The sequence below is a fragment of the Puma concolor genome, chromosome B4, assembly GCF_028749965.1.
Source record: "Puma concolor isolate L17-30 chromosome B4, mPumCon1.1.hap2, whole genome shotgun sequence".
In the NCBI taxonomy this organism is placed as follows: domain Eukaryota; kingdom Metazoa; phylum Chordata; class Mammalia; order Carnivora; family Felidae; genus Puma; species Puma concolor.
The window spans coordinates 119,082,757-119,103,386 of NC_141673.1; the positions used below are offsets into that span (position 1 = coordinate 119,082,757).

At 39.1% G+C, this 20,630-nt stretch overlaps 1 protein-coding gene across 3 annotated transcripts in view; it reads right to left on the reverse strand.

Annotated features, from left to right (window-relative positions):
• Positions 1-20,630, reverse strand: part of MYO3A (myosin IIIA) — a 256,791-nt gene that overhangs the window by 91,662 nt on the left and 144,499 nt on the right. For all 3 annotated transcript variants that reach the window (XM_086714701.1, XM_086714700.1, XM_086714702.1), the window contains 2 exons: positions 9,833-9,959; positions 5,222-5,432 (listed from right to left, as the gene is read on the reverse strand). In XM_086714701.1, the coding sequence (XP_086570827.1) occupies positions 5,222-5,432; positions 9,833-9,959 (338 nt within the window). The remainder of the gene's footprint in view (positions 1-5,221; positions 5,433-9,832; positions 9,960-20,630) is intronic.

Genomic DNA, 20,630 nt, shown 5'->3' on the forward strand with positions numbered 1-20,630 from the left:
ATAAATAAACGTTAAAAAAAAAAATTAAAAAAAAAAACATCTTGCTAAAAACACTTCACCTCTTTTAAAGAATCATTATTTACTTTTGAGTTATTCATTCATAAGTGTTTAATAGAGAATAAATGGTAACTTGGGGAAAGACAAAAATGTATTTGAGTTTATTTTATAATCAACTACTTTAAAATGCAATTAAATATTATTTTATTTTATTATTTTATTTTATTTTATTATTTTTTAATATATGAAATTTGTCAAATTGGTTTCCATGCAACACCCAGTGCTCATCCCAAAAGATGCCCTCTTCAATACCCATCACCCACTCTCCCCTCCCTCCCTCCCACCCCCATCAACCTTCAGTTTGTTCTCAGTTTTTTTTTTTATTTTTTTTTTTAATTTTTTTTTTTTAACGTTTATTTATTTTGGGGACAGAGAGAGACAGAGCATGAACGGGGGAGGGGCAGAGAGAGAGGGAGACACAGAATCGGAAACAGGCTCCAGGCTCTGAGCCATCAGCCCAGAGCCTGACGCGGGGCTCGAACTCACGGACCGCTAGATCGTGACCTGGCTGAAGTCGGACGCTTAACCGACTGCGCCACCCAGGCGCCCCAGTTTGTTCTCAGTTTTTAAGAGTCTCTTATGCTTTGGCTCTCTCCCACTCTAACCTCTTTTTTTATTTTTCCTTCCCCTCTCCCATGGGTTTGTGTTAAGTTTCTCAGGATCCACATAAGAGTGAAAACATATGGTATCTGTCTTTCTCTGTATGGCTTATTTCACTTAGCATAACACTCTCCAGTTCCATCCACGTTGCTACAAAGGGCCATATTTCATTCTTTCTCATTGCCACGTAGTACTCCATTGTGTATATAAACCACAATTTCTTTATCCATTCATCAGTTGATGGACATTTAGGCTCTGTCCATAATTTGGCTATTGCTGAGAGTGCTGCTATAAACACTGGGGCACAAGTGCCCCGATGCATCAGTACTCCTGTATCTCTTGGGTAAATTCCTAGCAGTGCTATTGCTGGGTCATAGGGTAGGTCTGTTTTTAATTTTTTGAGGAAACTCCACACTGTTTTCCAGAGTGGCTGCACCAGTTTGCATTCTGACCAACAGTGCAAGAGGGTTCCCATTTCTCTACATCCTCTCCAGCATCTATAGTCTCCTGATTTGTTCATTTCAGCCACTCTGACTGGCGTGAGGTGATATCTGAGTGTGGTTTTGATTTGTGTTTCCCTGATGAGGAGCAATGTTGAGCATCTTTTCATGTGCCTGTTTGCCATCTGGATGTCTTCTTTAGAGAAGTGTCTATTCATGTTTTCTGCCCATTTCTTCACTGGATTATTTGTTTTTCGGGTGTGGAGTTTGGTGAGCTCTTTATAGATTTTGGATACTAGCCCTTTGTCCGATATGTCATTTGCAAATATCTTTTCCCATTCTGTTGGTTGCCTTTTAGTTTTGTTGATTGTGTCCTTTGCTCTGCAGAAGCTTTTTATCTTCGTGAGGTCCCAGTAGTTCATTTTTGCTTTTAATTCCCTTGCCTTTGGGGATGTGTCAAGTAAGAAATTGCTACGGCTGAGGTCAGAGAGGTCTTTTCCTGCTTTCTCCTCTAAGGTTTTGATGGTTTCCTCTCTCACATTCAGGTCCTTTATCCATTTTGAGTTTATTTTTGTGAATGGTGTGAGAAAGTGGTCTAGTTTCAACCTTCTGCATGTTGCTGTCCAGTTCTCCCAGCACCATTTGTTAAAGAGACTGTCTTTTTTCCATTGGATATTCTTTCCTGCTTTGTCAAAGATGAGTTGGCCATACGTTTGTGGGTCTAGTTTTGGGGTTTCTATTCTATTCCATTGGTCTATGTGTCTGTTTTTGTGCCAATACCATGCTGTTTTGATGATTATAGCATTGTAGTAGAGGCTAAAGTCTGGGATTGTGATGCCTCCTGCTTTGGTCTTCTTCTTCAAAATTACTTTGGCTATTCGGGGCCTTTTGTGGTTCCATATGAATTTTAGGATTGCTTGCTCTAGCTTCGAGAAGAATGCTGGTGCAATTTTGATTGGGATTGCATTGAATGTGTAGATAGCTTTGGGTAGTATTGACATTTTGACAATATTTATTCTTCCAACCCATGAGCATGGAATGTTTTTCCATTTCTTTATATCTTCTTCAATTTCCTTCATAAACTTTCTATAGTTTTCAGCATACAGATCTTTTACATCTTTGGTTAGATTTATCCCTAGGTATTTTACGCTTCTTGGTGCAATTGTGAATGGGATGAGTTTCTTTATTTGTCTTTCTGTAGCTTCATTATTGGTGTATAAGAATGCAACTGATTTCTGTACATTGATTTTGTATCCTGCAACTTTGCTGAATTCATGTATCAGTTCTAGCAGACTTTGGTGGAGTCTATCTTAAATATTATTTTATAATTAAATATTCCAAATGTACTTTTTTTTCCTGCTCCCCCATAATGGTTACCTCTCTGTTCATTAAAGGCTAGATAGTTGGTCAAAAGTTTGCCTCTTCTGAGAAATATATGCATTACAGTTATTTTCATGTGATTTTAAAAAGGAGAGTACAAACATTTCTCTGTGCTCACTATTTATGTAACCTAGGTTAACGCTTAGTGTTGTGTGAGGAAGTGATTTAGAAATGACAGCTGTCCACCTCATGCTGGGAAGTGAAGGATGCTCTCTGTATTCGGAAGAACTGACTGAACTCAGAACACAAAGTTATAGGACCCTTTGTGTGATGGGATTGACAAAAGGAAAGCTATACAAATACTTCTGAAAATTCCTATTTTGAATAGAAAGTGAAAATGTATGCTGGTTTAGTCAACATTATTATTCTTTTAAAAAAATTATCCCACAGGATCCTGCTGAGATATTTAACTCATCTAATAGTGTGTTACAGCCAGGAGGACCTTAGAGATGACCTCATTCAGGGATTCTTAACCTGGGGTCTGTTAATGGTCTTCAAGGGGGCTGGAATCAACCATGCACAATATTTTGGTGGGTATGTAGAAATATATCCATTTTTAAAATTTTGGAGTGAAGAACATACTTTCAATAGATCCTTTTATTCTTTCTTTTATTCTTTTCTTTTTTTTTAGATAGAGAGAGAGAGAAAGAGAGGGAGTGGGAGAGGTGCAAAGGGAGAAGGAGAGAGAATGATGCAGGGCTCGATCCCATGAACCATGACATTATGACCTGAGCCAAAATAAAAAGTTGGACACTGAACTGACTAAGCCACCCAGGCATCCCTCAAGAGATCCTTAAAAGGCTCCAAGATGTCCATCAATAACTAAGACCACTGATTTGTCATTACATGCCTTTATTTAATAGTTGAAGAAGACAAGATGCAGAGAAATGCAGTAATTTGTCAAGGGTTGCACAACAAGTTAGTGGAAAAGACTGGCACAGTATACAGGCTCTTCAAAATCTTAACATAAATCTTGACAGATTTTTGCTGAACTATATGAATGGTCTTATTTTAATTTGTTAAACTTTATTTAAAAAACATTTTTTTAACATTTATTCATTTTTGAGAGACAGAGAGAACAGAGTGTAAGCTGGGGAGGGGCAGAGAGAGAGCAAGACAGAATCCAAACCAGACTCTGAGCTCTGAGTTGTCAGCACAGAGTCCAACGCGGGGCTCGAACTCCCTGACCTTGAGATCATGACCTGAGCTGAAGTCGGATTCTTAACCAACTGAGCCACCCAGGTGCCCCTGTTTGTTAAACTTTCTATTTTGAAAATTTTGAAAATCTAACATTTGGCTGGCTTTCTTTAGTGTATGGAAAGGAAAGTTACCAAATAGTAAAGAGGCTGTAGTGGAATTTTCAGCAGATCGCCTTAGTGCCAAACGTGCAGATGATAAGTAGCAAAATGTAGTCGTCTGTGGAATACATAGATAGTGAACATTCTGGAATTTTTCCATTTTCACCTGAAAGCTTGGCATCATACAGATGGCCACACATGAACATACAAAGTGTTTTGATCATTAAATCAGAATGGCCAAACTGGAATTTGATTTGCAGACCCAATCGGATAGGTTACAGTTTAGCAGAAAGGGAAAGAAGCAATTCTGGGGGATAGAGAATTAAGAACATGGAGGAATAATGGATAATCTCTTAGACATTCTGGATAATATTATGATGTGGTGTGGCCCTTCGTGGAAAAATGACTGAATTACATGCCTGAAATGTGTATAGAATAGTCTTTTATGCTTAGTAAGCAAATGTGAACAAGGTGACTTAAGGTAGGCATTTATCGGGGCGCCTGGGTGGCGCAGTCGGTTAAGCGTCCGACTTCAGCCAGGTCACGATCTCGCGGTCCGTGAGTTCGAGCCCCGCGTCAGGCTCTGGGCTGATGGCTCAGAGCCTGGAGCCTGTTTCTGATTCTGTGTCTCCCTCTCTCTCTGCCCCTCCCCATTCATGCTCTGTCTCTCGCTGTCCCAAAAACAAATAAACGTTGAAAAAAAAAAATTAAAAAAAAAAAAAAAGGTAGGCATTTATCCTGCTTTTTGTATACAATTTCTACAGATTGTGTAATTTGTGGCAGAACAAAGCTTTAGGTGTAAATGGAAGGGTTTATACCTGTGCGCAATCCCTGGTACATAGAGAGTACTCAGTCAGTGGTGGCTGTGATTCTTTATTTCTAAGATGGGGTACTAGGCAGGGCATAAACGATGACATTATCGTTCATATATTCACTCTATCATTTACTATTTACTTAGGACATTTTGGAACCAAAGTTCATTGGAGGTCATAATTCCTATCCTTACAGGATTATAGTGAGAGTTAAAATATAAAAAGAAAGCTTTCCTTTGCCTTCAAGATTTAATTCAATCCCTCAAAACAAAGCAAACAAACAAAAAACCTGCTGGAATGACATTTTATGAAAGTATAAAATGGTATATACACTTTGCAGTACACCTTCCTATTAAAAGAACATATAAATTGATGTCACTTTAAAAATTCACTTTTCATGTTTATTCATGTTGCTACAGTTTTTGTGTTCCAGGACATTTGCATTTTTATAGCTATCTGGCCTAATAAAGGGCTACTAGGAAATAAAGCAGATCTACTGAGATAGAACTGTAATAATTCAGCGATAGCAATTAGAAACGTCTTCAAAGGGACTCATATACAAATCAATAAATTAGAAAACAGATTTACATCACCTGACATTTGGGGAAAAAAATGTTTCCATGAGAATTTTTACCTTGGCGATGTGCTGTGCTTCAATAAACTGTTAATGCGATTGACTATCCAACTAAAGAGACGCCCGTATAAAGTTTTGGCCATAGCATCTCTGACATCAGTAGCTTTTTCGACCGTATTGGGTCGAATAATGGTTTCTCCTCTAGTGACCACACAGTGGGAGGTAAGAGCTTCTTTGAGTTCATCTGCCTGAATGCAAAGCAAAGAAGCAGCTAAAAAAAAACAAACAGATGTGTTGTTAGAAAAAGTTATGGCAATGAAGTCACTTCCTATAGAATGAAAACGTCTTAATTTACCTTCTTCAAACGACATAAAAGAAATATGTGAAGACTTTCTAATGTAAAAATAAGTTGCTGTTGAGTAGGAGTCCTGTGTCTCTTCTTGATCATTTTTCTCTCCCTGACTGGTCACATGCAGGCTGCCATATAATAAATACAGCACAACCCAAACCGAACTGGCTGACAGGAGGGAACATTGGCACAAGCCAGTGGTTGTTTACATGATGCCAAACATAATTTCACTGAATTATGTGAAATAATTTATAAGCATAATGAATAAATTTGGTATAATCTGGACGCCATTATCATATACACATTTTCAAAATGTAGAAATTAACTGGAAGTTACTTAGACTTGAGAGATATGCCCAAACCAATGTATTTTACCTAACTTTTGCAATATTTAACCAAAACAGCATAAACCTTATCTCAACATTAATGTATTTTTGTATCCTACTACTTCTCAGTTATATATTTCAATAATTAAATTCTGTTAAAGTGTGATGCCTGGAACATGCATATTTAATGGTAATTACATATCACAGGGAATTTTAAATGAAAAATACCTAAATTCAGGGAATAAAACTCATTTTTTAATATAAAACATCTTTAACCCAAACTATCACATGACAGACTATTTATTTTAAATCAGTTCTCCTTTTAAATTATTTTCAACATTTTGAATTTTACTTTGCATTGGGACAAGATAGTTCTCAGCTATGTGGCTAAGATCACTGGACCTTGCTTAAATATTGTTTTCACATTGTAGAGGTAATACAAGTCCACTGTAGATATCTTGCTTTTCAAGTTAACATTCTGCATTCTTTCCTTTTAAGCATGTTTACTGTCACTATTCTGCACATATATTTCATCTTAATATCTTAAGCATTTCTCACTTTATTAAATATCGCTTGTAAATTTTAATTTGCTGCATAATAGTCTGCTATATATCATAATATATCAATAATTTTAAATTGTTGGATATTTAGGTTGTTTCCATATGTTCATAATTGTAAATAATGCTGGGATAAATATTTTGTGTATGAATCTGTGTTCCTGTTTCGTATGATTTTCTTAGCATAAATTGCTTAGAATCAGTAATTGGTTCCGTGTATATAAACATATTTAAGCCTTCTTATGTATACTATTTAGCTATTCTTCAAAAACCCTGAACCAATTACATTCTTATCAGCCAAAAAAAAAAATTTTAATGCAATTTCATGGGTACCACATATTGTTTTTGGGAATGGCCTATTTGATAGGAAAAAATGCCTTCATTTTTCAATTTGTTTTTAACTGACTCCTAGTGAAGCTAAATACTTTCTTTTTTTCATATTTTTATTAGTAATTTGTGGTTTTATTTTATAAACTCCCTTTTTTCATTGATATATTTGTCTTTTCCTAATAAGCTTAGAAGAGCTCTTCATAGCTTACACATATTTCTTATATGTATAGTACAAATATTTTCTTTTATTTTTTACCTGTATTGCAATTTCGTTTATTTTTCTTTTGTTAGTATGAAAGAGTTTTAATATTTATGTAGTCAAATATCCATTAAAAATCCTTTCTGCTTTTGGTTTTCTGCACATAAAATCCTTCAAGTCTTGTCCTGAACGCACTCTTGTCCTGAACTTTTATGATTTTTTGCATTTAAATGGTATAGATTTGTAATTTATTTTGGTATATGGTGTATGACAAGAATTCAAATCCCCCCCCACCCCCACTCCCCTAAGTGGCTAGCCAGTTTGCTGTCCCTACAACACTGATTCCCTAGTGATTTGTAATGCCATTTCTGGCAATTCTGCTTGGATCTGTTTCTGTTTCTGAATAGTGTTTCCCATTGATTAATAGTCTACTTCTATTCCTGCATTGTTCATTTTACCTGGGGATATATTGCTAAGTATAATACCTCATAAGGCAAACTTCTAGTCTTGATCATCTTTATCTAGAAGGAATGGAAGCTAATCAAGAAACTTAAGTAGGAAGATAGAGGGAGGAGGAGAGGGACAGGGAGGGAGAGAGGGAGAGAAAGATTGAGAGAACCTTCTAGATACATGCATTAAGTGGTTTCTGAATGAATTGTGGAGAATGGCCTGGAAAAGTTCAAGAACTGATGTAGAATGAACAATTGGGAGGTTACTTAGCTGAGGTGAGAGGTGATGTTGTCTTCAGTGAGAATGAAGATGATGGAGATAAACAGAAGTGGTCAGATTTGAGAGATATTTATGAGACAGAACAGCCAGAACTGGACCCTGATTGAAACAATGTACCTGTAAAACCATCAGGAAACATGGCCTTGGTTTGGAGATAATTCCTTGCAACTTTAATTATAAATCATTATAAGTTAGCAAAATTTTTATTTGCCATAAAAGGCTATTCCACAAAGTGCTTTAATTTTAACTACATTCATATAAATATTAATCTTTTGTGACCCATATGACTGTTTCCTATATAGAAATAGGTTCTCAATTATCAAAGTCAGTTCTTAGTTTGTTAGTTTCTGAGTATATATTCATAATCTACAAATATCTCTGTGGTCAATCATTCTCTTCATTGTTGATAACTCTTCTAATTATGATCAATGGTGAGATCTGAATATATCACTGGAGTTTTCTGTTTTTTCCTTCCACATCTGATAACTGGGGACTGCTGGGAGCTACAGATCAACCTGGAACTACTGGCCCATGGGTGCCAAAAAATATTAGGTCTGCTGAATGAAGGTTCAGCCCAGGATCTACATAGCCTGCAGCACATTGGCCAGAAGAAGGCCCGGCTCATCATGGGCCAGAGGGAGATCCATGGCCCAGAAAAAAAACAAAACAAAACAAAAAACAACTATTAGTCTAATATCTTCTGGTCATTTAACTTTATTTATATATGAAAAATCAGAACAGGTTCTCAGGTCCACGGCAATCATTACATGCCAGTCTCAGTTCTTCTGTATTACTAAGCTGGTCCCAGAGACAAAGTGGTGGCATGGAGATGATAGGGATCTAAGGACAGGTCCAGACTAGAATGGTTCGTATCTGGTCCTCTGAAATTTACCCTAAAACAGCTCATTCTGTTTCTGATTAAGTATAAATCAGAAAAAATATATAAATAAAAATTTATATCATGATTCTCTACATTATATATGAAACATAACAAATCTGGAATTATAGAGGCATATGCCCACATTAAAAATTAAAAAAAAATAGCATATATTCTAAATAAAAAAGCTGTGCCACCAGAAAATCAGTGGGAAACCTTAAGTTATTGGAATAATTCATTAAACTCTGCTAGATAGAGAAAAAAGTTGATTTAAAGCAAATACAATATTGCACTTTTCTTGTATACAAAATTATTGCAAAATCAGTTAACCCAGGATGAATGAGTATAAAAATTCATCCGGTATGAAAATAAATATACAAGTCTTTATTGCTTATAAGTGAAATAAGTCAGTCAGAGAAAGACAGATACCATATGTTTTCACTCATATGTTGATCTTGAGAAACTTAACAGAAGACCATGGGGGAGGGGAAAGAGAAAAAAAAAGTTACAAACACAGAGGGAGGGATGCAAACCATAAGAAACTCTTAAATACAGAGAACAAACAAACTGAGGGTTGATGGGGAGCGGAGAGGGAAAACTGGGCGATGGGCATTGAGGAGGGCACTTGTTGGGATGAGCACTGGGTGTTTTATGGAAGACAATTTGACAACAAATTATATTTAAAAAATAAAATAAAATAATATATACACTAAATCTATCAAACAATTTTAACTCCTTTCAGATCAGTTTACTAAATTTTAATTATATTTTCTGTGTTTTTACATTGAAATGTAAATAGCTCCTAAAACAGTCTAAAGCCTAGACTTAGGAAGGTTTTCTTCAGTAATCAGTTATTTTGCAGGCATGAATATGTGTTTTAAATATTGGACTTTAAAAGCTTCATGTTATGCAAATTGAATCTGAATATTCTTTTTCAGGATTCTCTATCAGTACGATCACTTGAAATTATCTTTTTTTTTGAAGTTTTTTTTTTGAAATTGTCTTTATGTGACACTTACAAGTATGTCATTAGACATTTTTCAAGAGTTCAGTGTTGGGGCGCCTGGGTGGCTCAGTTGGTTGGGCGTCTGACTTCGGTTCAGGTCATGATCTCACAGTTCGTGAGTTCGAGCCCCGCGTCGGGCTCTGTGCTGACAGCTCACAGCCTGGAGCCTGCTTCACATTCTGTGTCTCCCCCTCTCTCTGCCCCTTCCCTGCTCATGCTCTGTCTCTCTCTGTCGCAAAAATAAATAAACATTTAAAAAAAAAAGAGTTCAGTGTTGAACAGAAGATAATAAAACTCACAGTTTTCCAGAGCTGCATGATTGGAAATGTGGCTCTTGTCAAGCTGGTGTTCAGTTGCCACAGAAGAAAATTCAATGTTTCCAACATTCATGATTGCAGCCAGTATACTGTATATACTTCCAAGTTGCTGAAACATACCATGAAAATGTTAACATCACCTTCCCTGGCATATAGCAAGGCAGTGACTATGGCTGGAGACAGACAGCCTAAGAATTCTAAGGCTCCAGCATAAGGTCATCCCATAGACAATGATGTCATTCTGAGACCCAAGTAGGCCAAGATCCAAGTAGGCTCAGTCTCATTTGTTATTTTAATATGAGAGGTGAGCATGGTACCTGTTACCCGGCGAGTGATAAAAAAAAAATTTATGAATGCCAGTATGAAGAAAAAAAATAAATGAGGAGCTCCCCTCAGAGGAGGTAAAAATATCTAATTCCTTGGGCCACAGAAAAATTGGTCTATGTGATACTTAACTTTGGGATTTAATGTGGTCATTTCCAGATGTTCATTTTCCTTGAGGCCATCTTAAAAGTGAGCTTAATAAAGGGAGCTAAGGAAGAAAGACCCAAAGATCCCAGCATCAAAATCAAAGGATATGTATCGTTTAAGTATAGGCATGAGAACTCTGGACTACAGCTTACAATTTATAGTAGTAAAACCCTAAATAAGGTACATAAAAATATATTCAGAAATACACACATACACACACACACACACACACACACACACACACACACACACACACCACACCTCTTCTTGGAGGCATAGAAGGCATTTTATCAAGGAGTCTATGGTAATTCTTGGTGTCATTCCAACTATGTTCAAGGTGCAGTAAGGTATAGGAAACAGACAAAATCTTTATTGTTTTCTTACGTTGTTGCTTTATTTTAATCCAGCTCCTACACTTAATAGAATTGATTATTCCATCCACTCCAACATTCTAAGTCATGATAAAAACTGGATGTGAAAAAAATCTTCAAGGACATTTTTTCATTCATATATAACATATGAATACATAAACATTTAAACAAATACATTTGCTGAATGAATATATAGATATATCTGTATATATCTAGGTATTCACTTATCCAATAAATATATATCTTATGCCAGGCACTGCTCTTGTCACAGGGGATTCAGAAGAGGCAAAACTAAGATCTTTGTTCCCTTGGGGTGTTTAGGCAGTGAGAGGGCAGGCATTAAGAAACAAATAGACAAACATGACATTTTCAGTAACAAAACGGGCTGTGAAGAGAAAAACACATAGAGGAGCAATGGAGAGTGACTGAAAAGGGCAGGGAGGGCCTTTTGAGTTGGGGAGGTTAGGGAGAGCTGCCCTCTGAGAAGCTGAGGCCTTGGTGACAAGGGAACCACCTAGGTGAAGAACTGGAATCAGAACATTCTAGGCAGAGGGGACAGCAAGGGCAAGGCTTTGCGTGAGGAAAGAAGGAAGAGTGGGGCTGGAGGACAGTGAGGGATGATGTGATAGGAGCCAGAGAGGTGAGCATGAGCCAGGCCCTCTGGGCTCACTGTAGAGTTTGGACTTCATTTGAATCGCTATGTAAAGCCACTAGAGATTTCAAAGCAGGGAGCTGTGATATTTTAAACTGATGAATCCGCCTACTATGTGGAAATGAATGGATTGGGAGCAGACAGAAAAGTGGAATTGTCAGGAGGCTATCGCAGTAGTCTAGTGAGAGATGATGATGGCTTGGACTAGAATAGTAAATGGTGGAGACCGAAAGAAGTCAATGCACTGGGGTATATTTTGGAAGTAGAACAATAAATGTGCTGATAGGCTGGATGTGAATCACTTTTCTAAGAATACTCTCCTGGTAAGGAATTTCCATTTGTAACATGCATAACTTGTAAAGAGGCAACCAGTGTGGGCTTTAATGGCAGGCGGGGAAATAAATACAGCATCTGACATCCTGCTGTATTTTTCTTGAGGAAACTGTAGACGTTATGGATAAATGACACCAGGAATATGCCTTGAAATAGACTGTTGAAAACTGTGTTCCTTCAAAACTTTGTGTGTCAGTTACAGACTAGAAAGTCCAGTTGTGTAAGTTCCCAAGCTGGATTTTTAACAGCATTTAGAGATTCATTACAGAGAATCACATGCTGAATCAATCCACATTTAATTCTTAATTCAACTGTTTATGAAAAGAACTGTGTAATCTTTCTAGACTGGGGCTCCCCTTGATATCCTGTAATTACAATATTCATTTGGAGTACAGTTGGAGGCTCAGAAGACAGCAAATCAGGGCCCTAGCTCAGTCTGGGTCTGGCAGCTAGACTGATGGGGCTCAAAGGGGCCTGACCTCGGGCACGGGTATGACCTTGACCAGGCACTTGGGTCATTCGTGGCACAAAGACTAATCATCTCTGATGCTGTCACCCCAAGGAGTCCAGAACGATTTTTATTTGACAATAATAATAAGCAAAAGAACATTTTTTCATTTTACATATAAAACTACCAAGGCATAAAAAAACAAAAACAAATAAAAAACAACAAAACTACCAAGGCGTAAAACAATCTAACAATGTTCCATGGACTTTGAATGAACTGAGATTTGAATCCTGCCTCCCAGCTCACTGGATGCACTATACCTTCCCACAGAGGAAGAAGAGTGGCTTACAGGAAAAGCATACTCTCCAAGTGCTCCCTAGAGATTGGAAAATATTCACAATTTCCTCTATCTACTCCACTTCCTGCTTTGTCTGTACCTGAGGAGGCTGGACTGCTACTGCTCTTGCAGTATCTTCAAGGAGAAACATGTTTCTGGCTTGTTTTCTGGAAAGTCAGACCTTCATTGTTCTGATGCATCAGGCTCCAATCTACTCCACTGCTGCTCTGGACATTCCCGCTCTGCTTCTGAGCTTGTACACTAGGCTGATCGCCTATGCAGACAGCAACCCAAAACTATGTGTGTGTGGGGGGGTGCCTGGGTGGCTCAGTCAGTTAAGCATCCGACTTTGGCTCAGGTCATGATCTTGCGGTCTGTGGGTTCAAGCCCCGCATCGGGCTCTGTGCTGACAGCCCAGAGCCTGGAGCCTGTTTCAGATTCTGTGTCTCCCTCTTTCTCTGACCCTCCCCTGTTCATGCTCTCTCTCTGTCTCAAAAATAAATAAATGTTAAAAAAATTATAAAAAACAAAACAAACCAAAAAAACACCGTGTGTGGGGCAAGGTCACTACTCTGTCTGCACTGAGTTAATCTTCCCAAGGCAAAATAATTGTTAGAAGGACTCTTCCTCTTCCAGAAGTTTCCTGTACTACATCTCTTATTCAACCATCCACCCATCCATTCGTTCATCCAACCAGCATCTGTTTGCTATTTATTAAGCACTATGTCAGATATTGGATATATCAATAACTAAGAATAATTTCTGTTCTCAAGGACTCTACAGTCTCCTGGAACCAAAGGGTATGGATCATTTCCTATACTGAATTTCTATATGGATTATTTCTATGTATTTCTACTTTCTGTATTTTATTATAGTTTTTTTTTAATAAATAAACTTTATTTTTATTAATTTATTATTTTTATGAAGGCTTCACATCCAGTGCAGAGCCCAATGCTGGGCTTGAACTCATGACTGTGTGATCAAAACCTGAACTGAGATCAAGAGACCTAAACTTGATTTTTAGAGCAGTTTGAGGGTCACAGCAAAACTGAGTGGAAAGTATAGAGTCACCAGTTAGCCCCTGTCCTCCTTGCTCCACACACCCAGCTCTCCCCACTATCAACATCCTGCATTAGGGTGATGCATGTGTTATAATCAATGAACCTACACTGAAACATGATTGTCACCCAAAGTCCATAGTTGACATCAGAGTTCACACTTGGTGTCGGATATTCTCTGGATTTTTATAAATGTATAATGACACCTATCTACCACTATAGTACCATACAGTGTTTCCATTGCCCTGAAATCCCCTGTGCTCTGCCTACTTACCTCTCCTCGCAGCCTATAACTACCCATGGTCTTTTACTGTTTCCATAGTTTTGCCTTTTCCAAAATGTTATATAGTTGGGATCATATAGTCTATAGCCCTTTCAGATTGGCTTCTTTCACTTAGTGATGTGCATTTAAGGTTCCCCCCATGTGTTTTCATGGCTTGATAGCTCGTTTCTTTTTAGCACTGAATAATACCCCATTATTAGGATGTGCCACAGTTTATTTATCCATTCACCCACTGAAGGACGTCTCAGTTACTTTAAGTTTTGGTGATTATGAATGAAGTTACTACAAACATTAGTACACAGGTTTTTGTGTGGATATAAATTTTCAATTCCTTTGGGTAAATACCAAAGACCTTGACTGCTGGATCACATGGTAAGAGTATGAGAACTCTTCCCATGGAGTCTGCCATGTGAAGAAGAAGACAGAGATCAAGGTGAGGCCTCTGAAATCCAAGGTCACTAAGGACTGCCAGGGAATCACCAGAAGGTAGAGAAGAGGCATGGAACAGATTCTCCCTCACAGCCCTCTACAAGAAACTAACCTTGTCTCAGACTTCTAACCTGTAGAACTGTGAGGAAATAAATTTCTGTTACTTAAATCACCTGGCCTGTGGTACTTTGCTATGGCAGCCTTAGCAAAGGAATATAGTATCAATGCTTTTTTACTAAATTGATGAATAAGATGCATAACCTTGGGATAATCATGTTTATTCTTTTTCTTTTAATGTTTGTTTATTTTTTTTTTTAATTTTTTTCAACGTTTATTTATTTTTGGGACAGAGAGAGACAGAGCACGAACGGGGGAGGGGCAGAGAGAGAGGGAGACACAGAATCGGAAACAGGCTCCAGGCTCTGAGCCATCAGCCCGGAGCCTGACGCGGGGCTCAAACTCATGGACCACGAGATCGTGACCTGGCTGAAGTCGGACGCCTAACCGACTGCGCCACCCAGGCGCCCCAATGTTTGTTTATTTTTGAGAGAGAGAGAGAGAGAGAGAGTGCAGGTAGGGGAGGGGCAGAGAGAGAGGCAGACATAGAATCTGAAGCAGGTTCCAGGCTCTGAGCTGTCAGTGCAGAGCCCAACACGGAGCTCAAATCCATGAATCACGAGATCATGACCTGAGCCAACATCGGACACTTAACCGACTAAGCCACCCAGGCTCCCTCAATGTGTTTATTCTTAACTGTTTAAAACCTTTGAGATAATATTAGAGACATAGAAAAAAAATCTGGCAACTAACTTTTGTGACTTGAATTTAAATACTTATTTGATAATATACTTATGATTTTAATTTTAAAAGCATAACATAATTTGCAAAGTGTATTCAAATATATAAAATACTTGATCTTCTACATTAGTAATTTTAAATTATTATATTTTCAGGGCTAGTAAGTTGAAGTGTTTAAGATTTAGTTAAATGACTAGAAAGTTTAGAAAGTCCTTATCATTCCTGATAAGACTGCTGTGTTAGTCATTTAGAATATCTGAAAGACTGAAATGTACTAAATTTTTACATAGGTTCAGGCATGCAAAGAACTTAATTATATCTGTTTAGGACAAGTTATGAGTTAAGTGAACAAAGCAGACAGAAAGTTGTTTCTAATCTTAGACAAAGACTGTTAGATGCACAAATTGAAATAAAAGATGTGTCAAGAGAATGAGAAGACAAGCCACAGACTGGAAGAAAGTATTTGCAAAAGGCACATCTGATAAAGGATTGTTATCCAAAACATAAATTTTTTTAAAAACAATAAAAAAAAAACCTGGTTAAAAAAATGGGTCAAAGACCTTAACAGACACCTTGCCAAAGAAGATGTACAGATGCCAAATAAGCATATGAAAGATGTTCCACATCATACGTCATCAGAGAAATGTAAATGGAAACCACAAGGAGTTACCATGGCATACCTTTCAGATTGGCCAAAAGCCAAAAAAACACTGACAACACCAAATGCTGATCAGGATGTGAAGCAACAAGAACTCTCACTCATTGCTGCTGGGAATGCAAGCTGTTACAGCCACCTTGGTGGACAGCTTGACAGTTTCCTACAAAACTAAACACACTCTTACCACCTAATCGAACAACTGAGATCCATGGTATTTACCCAAAAGAACTGAAAACTTACGTTTTCACCAAAAGTGAATCCTAATGTCAACTATGAACTTCGGATCATAATGACACGTCAGTGTAGGTTCATCTACTTCCTTCCTTGTAGGTTTCTAAGAATTCCCCATCATTTTCACACCTTAGTTCCAGTTCATGTTCTTTTTCTCCTTCTCCACACATTATAATCTCTTCTTACAACCTCTCAGTGACCAGCCACTAGACTTCATGTTTCTATAACATTCTCTGTTTGTTATCATGAAATTGATTACATTTTATTGACATTATGCTTAGCGTATGTGTCTTCTATCAGATTATAAATTCAATGAGGACAGAGACTCTGCTTAATTCATATCTCTAATTCCTACACAGCAGGCACTCAATTAATGCTTATCAAACTGTTTTCTTTTGCGTCAATCAAGTGACAGTAAAGTTTTCTTCACCCCACTCAAGAGAGTGGTGAGAAAGGACAATCCCTGTGCTTCAAAGCAGGTGGGAATCGCCGTGGACCATGACAAAGTGACAACAGCCCAGGCTGAGGGGTGTGGCACTACCCAGTCTAGCCCTGGGATAGTCAAGATGCTGATGCTGCCACTGAGAAAGGACAGAGAAGGCAGGATGGGGAGGAGCAGGCTGGGACAGGTACCCACAGGCAGGGACACTAATCAGAGCCCACATTACCAGCCAAACAGGAACTGACAAGAGGAAAGGAAGGAGAGGCCCTGCCGTCAGCGTGTGCAGGTGAATTTCTATACAAGGGATATTAACATTTGCTCTGTGTAGGATGAACTTCGCACGTACTTAAAGCAATAAAATGACATGACCAATCTGCAAAGATTAGAATTAAAATTATACAGCCCTCAATTTTAGTCATCAAATCATAGATAATGAAACTTATTGTACTGATAATGAAACTCACACTAGACAGGTTTAGTTATTGGTCTAAGGACACACAGCTAGAGACAAGCCATGTCAAGGAATTTAACCCACAGGTGCTGACTCCCTAGTACAGAAATATTGTTATTTTAACTAACTGTCTTCCTGGGTCCCATCATTCATTTCGTTCAGGTCATTAGTGTTGGCTGAGTTAGGACCTACTAGAATCATAACTTATTTTCTGCATTTTGAATGAAGACAAGTAGGTATCAAGTTATTATTATTTTAAAATCATTATCAAGGAGGAGAGGGAAGATGGCGGCGTAGGAGGACGCTGGGCTCACAGCGCGTCCTGCTGATCACTTAGATTCCACCTACACCTGCCTAAATAACCCAGAAAACCGCCAGAGGATTAGCAGAACGGAGTCTCCGGAGCCAAGTGCAGACGAGAGGCCCACCCATGGAAGAGGGTAGGAAGGGCGGCGAGGCGGTGCGCGCTCCACAGACTGGCGGGAGGGAGCCGGGGCGGAGGGGCGGCTCGCCAGCCAAGCAGAGCCCCCGAGTGTGGCTGGCAAAAGCGGAGGGGCCTGACGGACTGTGTTCCCACAGCAAGCGTGACTTAGCGTCTGGGAGGTCATAAGTTAACAGCTCTGCTCAGAAAGCAGGAAGGCTGGAGGACAAAGGGAAGGAGAGCTGCTGAGACCCCGGACGACAGAGCTCAGTTTGGTGGGGCACAAAGGCGCTCGCCAGCGCCATCTCCCCCGCCCATCCCCCAGCCAAAATCCCAAAGAGAACCAGTTCCTGCCAGGGAACTTGCTCGCTCCGCGCAAACACCCAACTCTGCGCTTCTGCGGAGCCAAACCTCCGGCAGCGGATCTGACTGCCTCCTGCTGCCACAGGGCCCCTCCTGAAGTGGATCACCTAAGGAGAAGCAAGCTAAGCCTGCCCCTCCTGCCCCTGTGCACCTTGCCTACTCACCCCAGCTAAGACGCCAGATCCCCAGCATCACAAGCCTGGCAGTGTGCAAGTAGCCCAGATGGGCCACCCCACCCCACAGTGAATCCCGCCCCTAGGAGAGGGGAAGAGAAGGCACACACCAGTCTGACTGTGGACACAGCGGTGGGCTGGGGGCAGACATCAGGTCTGACTGCGGCTCCGCCCACCAACTCCAGTTATACACCACAGCACAGGGGAAGTGCCCTGCAGGTCCTCACCACGCCAGGGACTATCCAAAATGACCAAGCGGAAGAATGCCCCTCAGAAGAATCTCCAGGAAATAACAACAGCTAATGAGCTGATCAAAAAGGATTTAAATAATATAACAGAAAGTGAATTTAGAATAATAGTCATAAAATTAATCGCTGGGCTTGAAAACAGTATAGAGGACAGCAGAGAATCTATTGCTACAGAGATCAAGGGACTAAGGAACAGTCACAAGGAGCTGAAAAACACTTTAAACGAAATGCATAACAAAATGGAAACCACCACGGCTTGGATTGAAGAGGCAGAGGAGAGAATAGGTGAACTAGAAGATAAAGTTATGGAAAAAGAGGAAGCTGAGAAAAAGAGAGATAAAAAAATCCAGGAGTATGAGGGGAAAATTAGAGAACTAAGTGATACACTAAAAAGAAATAATATATGCATAATTGGTATCCCAGAGGAGGAAGAGAGAGGGAAAGGTGCTGAAGGGGTACTTGAAGAAATAATAGCTGAGAACTTCCCTGAACTGGGGAAGGAAAAAGGCATTGAAATCCAAGAGGCACAGAGAACTCCCTTCAGACGTAACTTGAATCGATCTTCTGCACGACATATCATAGTGAAACTGGCAAAATACAAGGATAAAGAGAAAATTCTGAGAGCAGCAAGGGGTAAACGTGCCCTCACATATAAAGGGAGACCTATAAGACGCGTGACTGATCTCTCTTTTGAAACTTGGCAGGCCAGAAAGAATTGGCACGAGATTTTCAGTGTGCTAGATAGAAAAAATATGCAGCCGAGAATCCTTTATCCAGCAAGTCTGTCATTTAGAATAGAAGGAGAGATAAAGGTCTTCCCAAACAAACAAAAACTGAAGGAATTTGTCACCACTAAACCAGCCCTCCAAGAGATCCTAAGGGGGACCCTGTGAGACAAAGTACCAGAGACATCACTACAAGCATAAAACATACAGACATCACAATGACTCTAAACCCATATCTTTCTATAATAACACTGAATGTAAATGGATTAAATGCGCCAACCAAAAGACATAGGGTATCAGAATGGATAAAAAAACAAGACCCATCTATTTGCTGTCTACAAGAGACTCATTTTAGACCTGAGGACACCTTTAGATTGAGAGTGAGGGGATGGAGAACTATTAATCATGCTACTGGAAGCCAAAAGAAAGCTGGAGTGGCCATACTTATATCAGACAAACTAGACTTTAAATTAAAGGCTGTAACAAGAGATGAAGAAGGACATTATATAATAGTGACAGGGTCTGTCCTTCAGGAAGAGTTAACAATTATAAATGTCTATGCGCCGAATACCGGAGCACCCAAATATATAAAACAATTACTCATAAACATAAGCAACCTTATTGAGAAGAATGTGGTAATTGCAGGGGACTTTAACACCCCACTTACAGAAATGGATAGATCATCTGGACACATGGTCAATAAAGAAACAAGGGCCCTGAATGAGACATTGGGTCAGATGGACTTGACAGATATATTTAGAACTCTGCATCCCAAAGCAACAGAATATACTTTTTTCTCGAGTGCACATGGAACATTCTCCAAGATAGATCATATACTGGGTCACAAAACAGCCCTTCATAAGTTTACAAGAATTGAAATCATAACATGCATACTTTCGGACCACAATGCTATGACGCTTGAAATCAACCACAGAAAAAAGTCTGGAAAACCTCCAAAAGCATGGAGGTTAAAGAACACCCTACTAACGAATGAGTGGGTCAACCAGGCAATTAGAGAAGAAATTAAAAAATATATGGAAACAAACGAAAATGAAAATACAACAATCCAAACGCTTTGGGACGCAGCGAAGGCAGTCCTGAGAGGAAAATACATTGCAATCCAGGCCTATCTCAAGAAACAAGAAAAATCCCAAATACAAAATCTAACAGCACACCTAAAGGAAATAGAAGCAGAACAGCAAAGGCAGCCTAAACCCAGCAGAAGAAGAGAAATAATAAAGAGCAGAGCAGAAATAAACAATATAGAATCTAAAAAAACTGTAGAGCAGATCAACGAAAACAAGAGTTGGTTTTTTGAAAAAATAAACAAAATTGACAAACCTCTAGCCAGGCTTCTCAAAAAGAAAAGGGAGGGGCGCCTCGGTGGCACAGTCGGTTAAGCGTCCGACGTCAGCCAGGTCACGATCTCGTGGTCCGGGAGTTCGAGCCCCGCGTCAGGCTCTGGGCTGATGGCTCAGAGCCTGGAGCCTGTTTCCGATTCTGTGTCTCCCTCTCTCTCTGCCCCTCCCCCATTCATGCTCTGTCTCTCTCTGTCCCAAAAATAAATAAACGTTGAAAAAAAAAATTAAAAAAAAAAAAAAAAAAAAGAAAAGAAAAGGGAGATGACCCAAATAAATAAAATCATGAATGAAAATGGAATTATTACAACCAATCCCTCAGAGATACAAACAATTATCAGGGAATACTATGAAAAATTATATGCCAACAAATTGGACAACCTGGAAGAAATGGACAAATTCCTGAACACCCACACTCTTCCAAAACTCAATCAGGAGGAAATAGAAAGCTTGAACAGACCCATAACCAGCGAAGAAATTGAATCGGTTATCAAAAATCTCCCAACAAATAAGAGTCCAGGACCAGATGG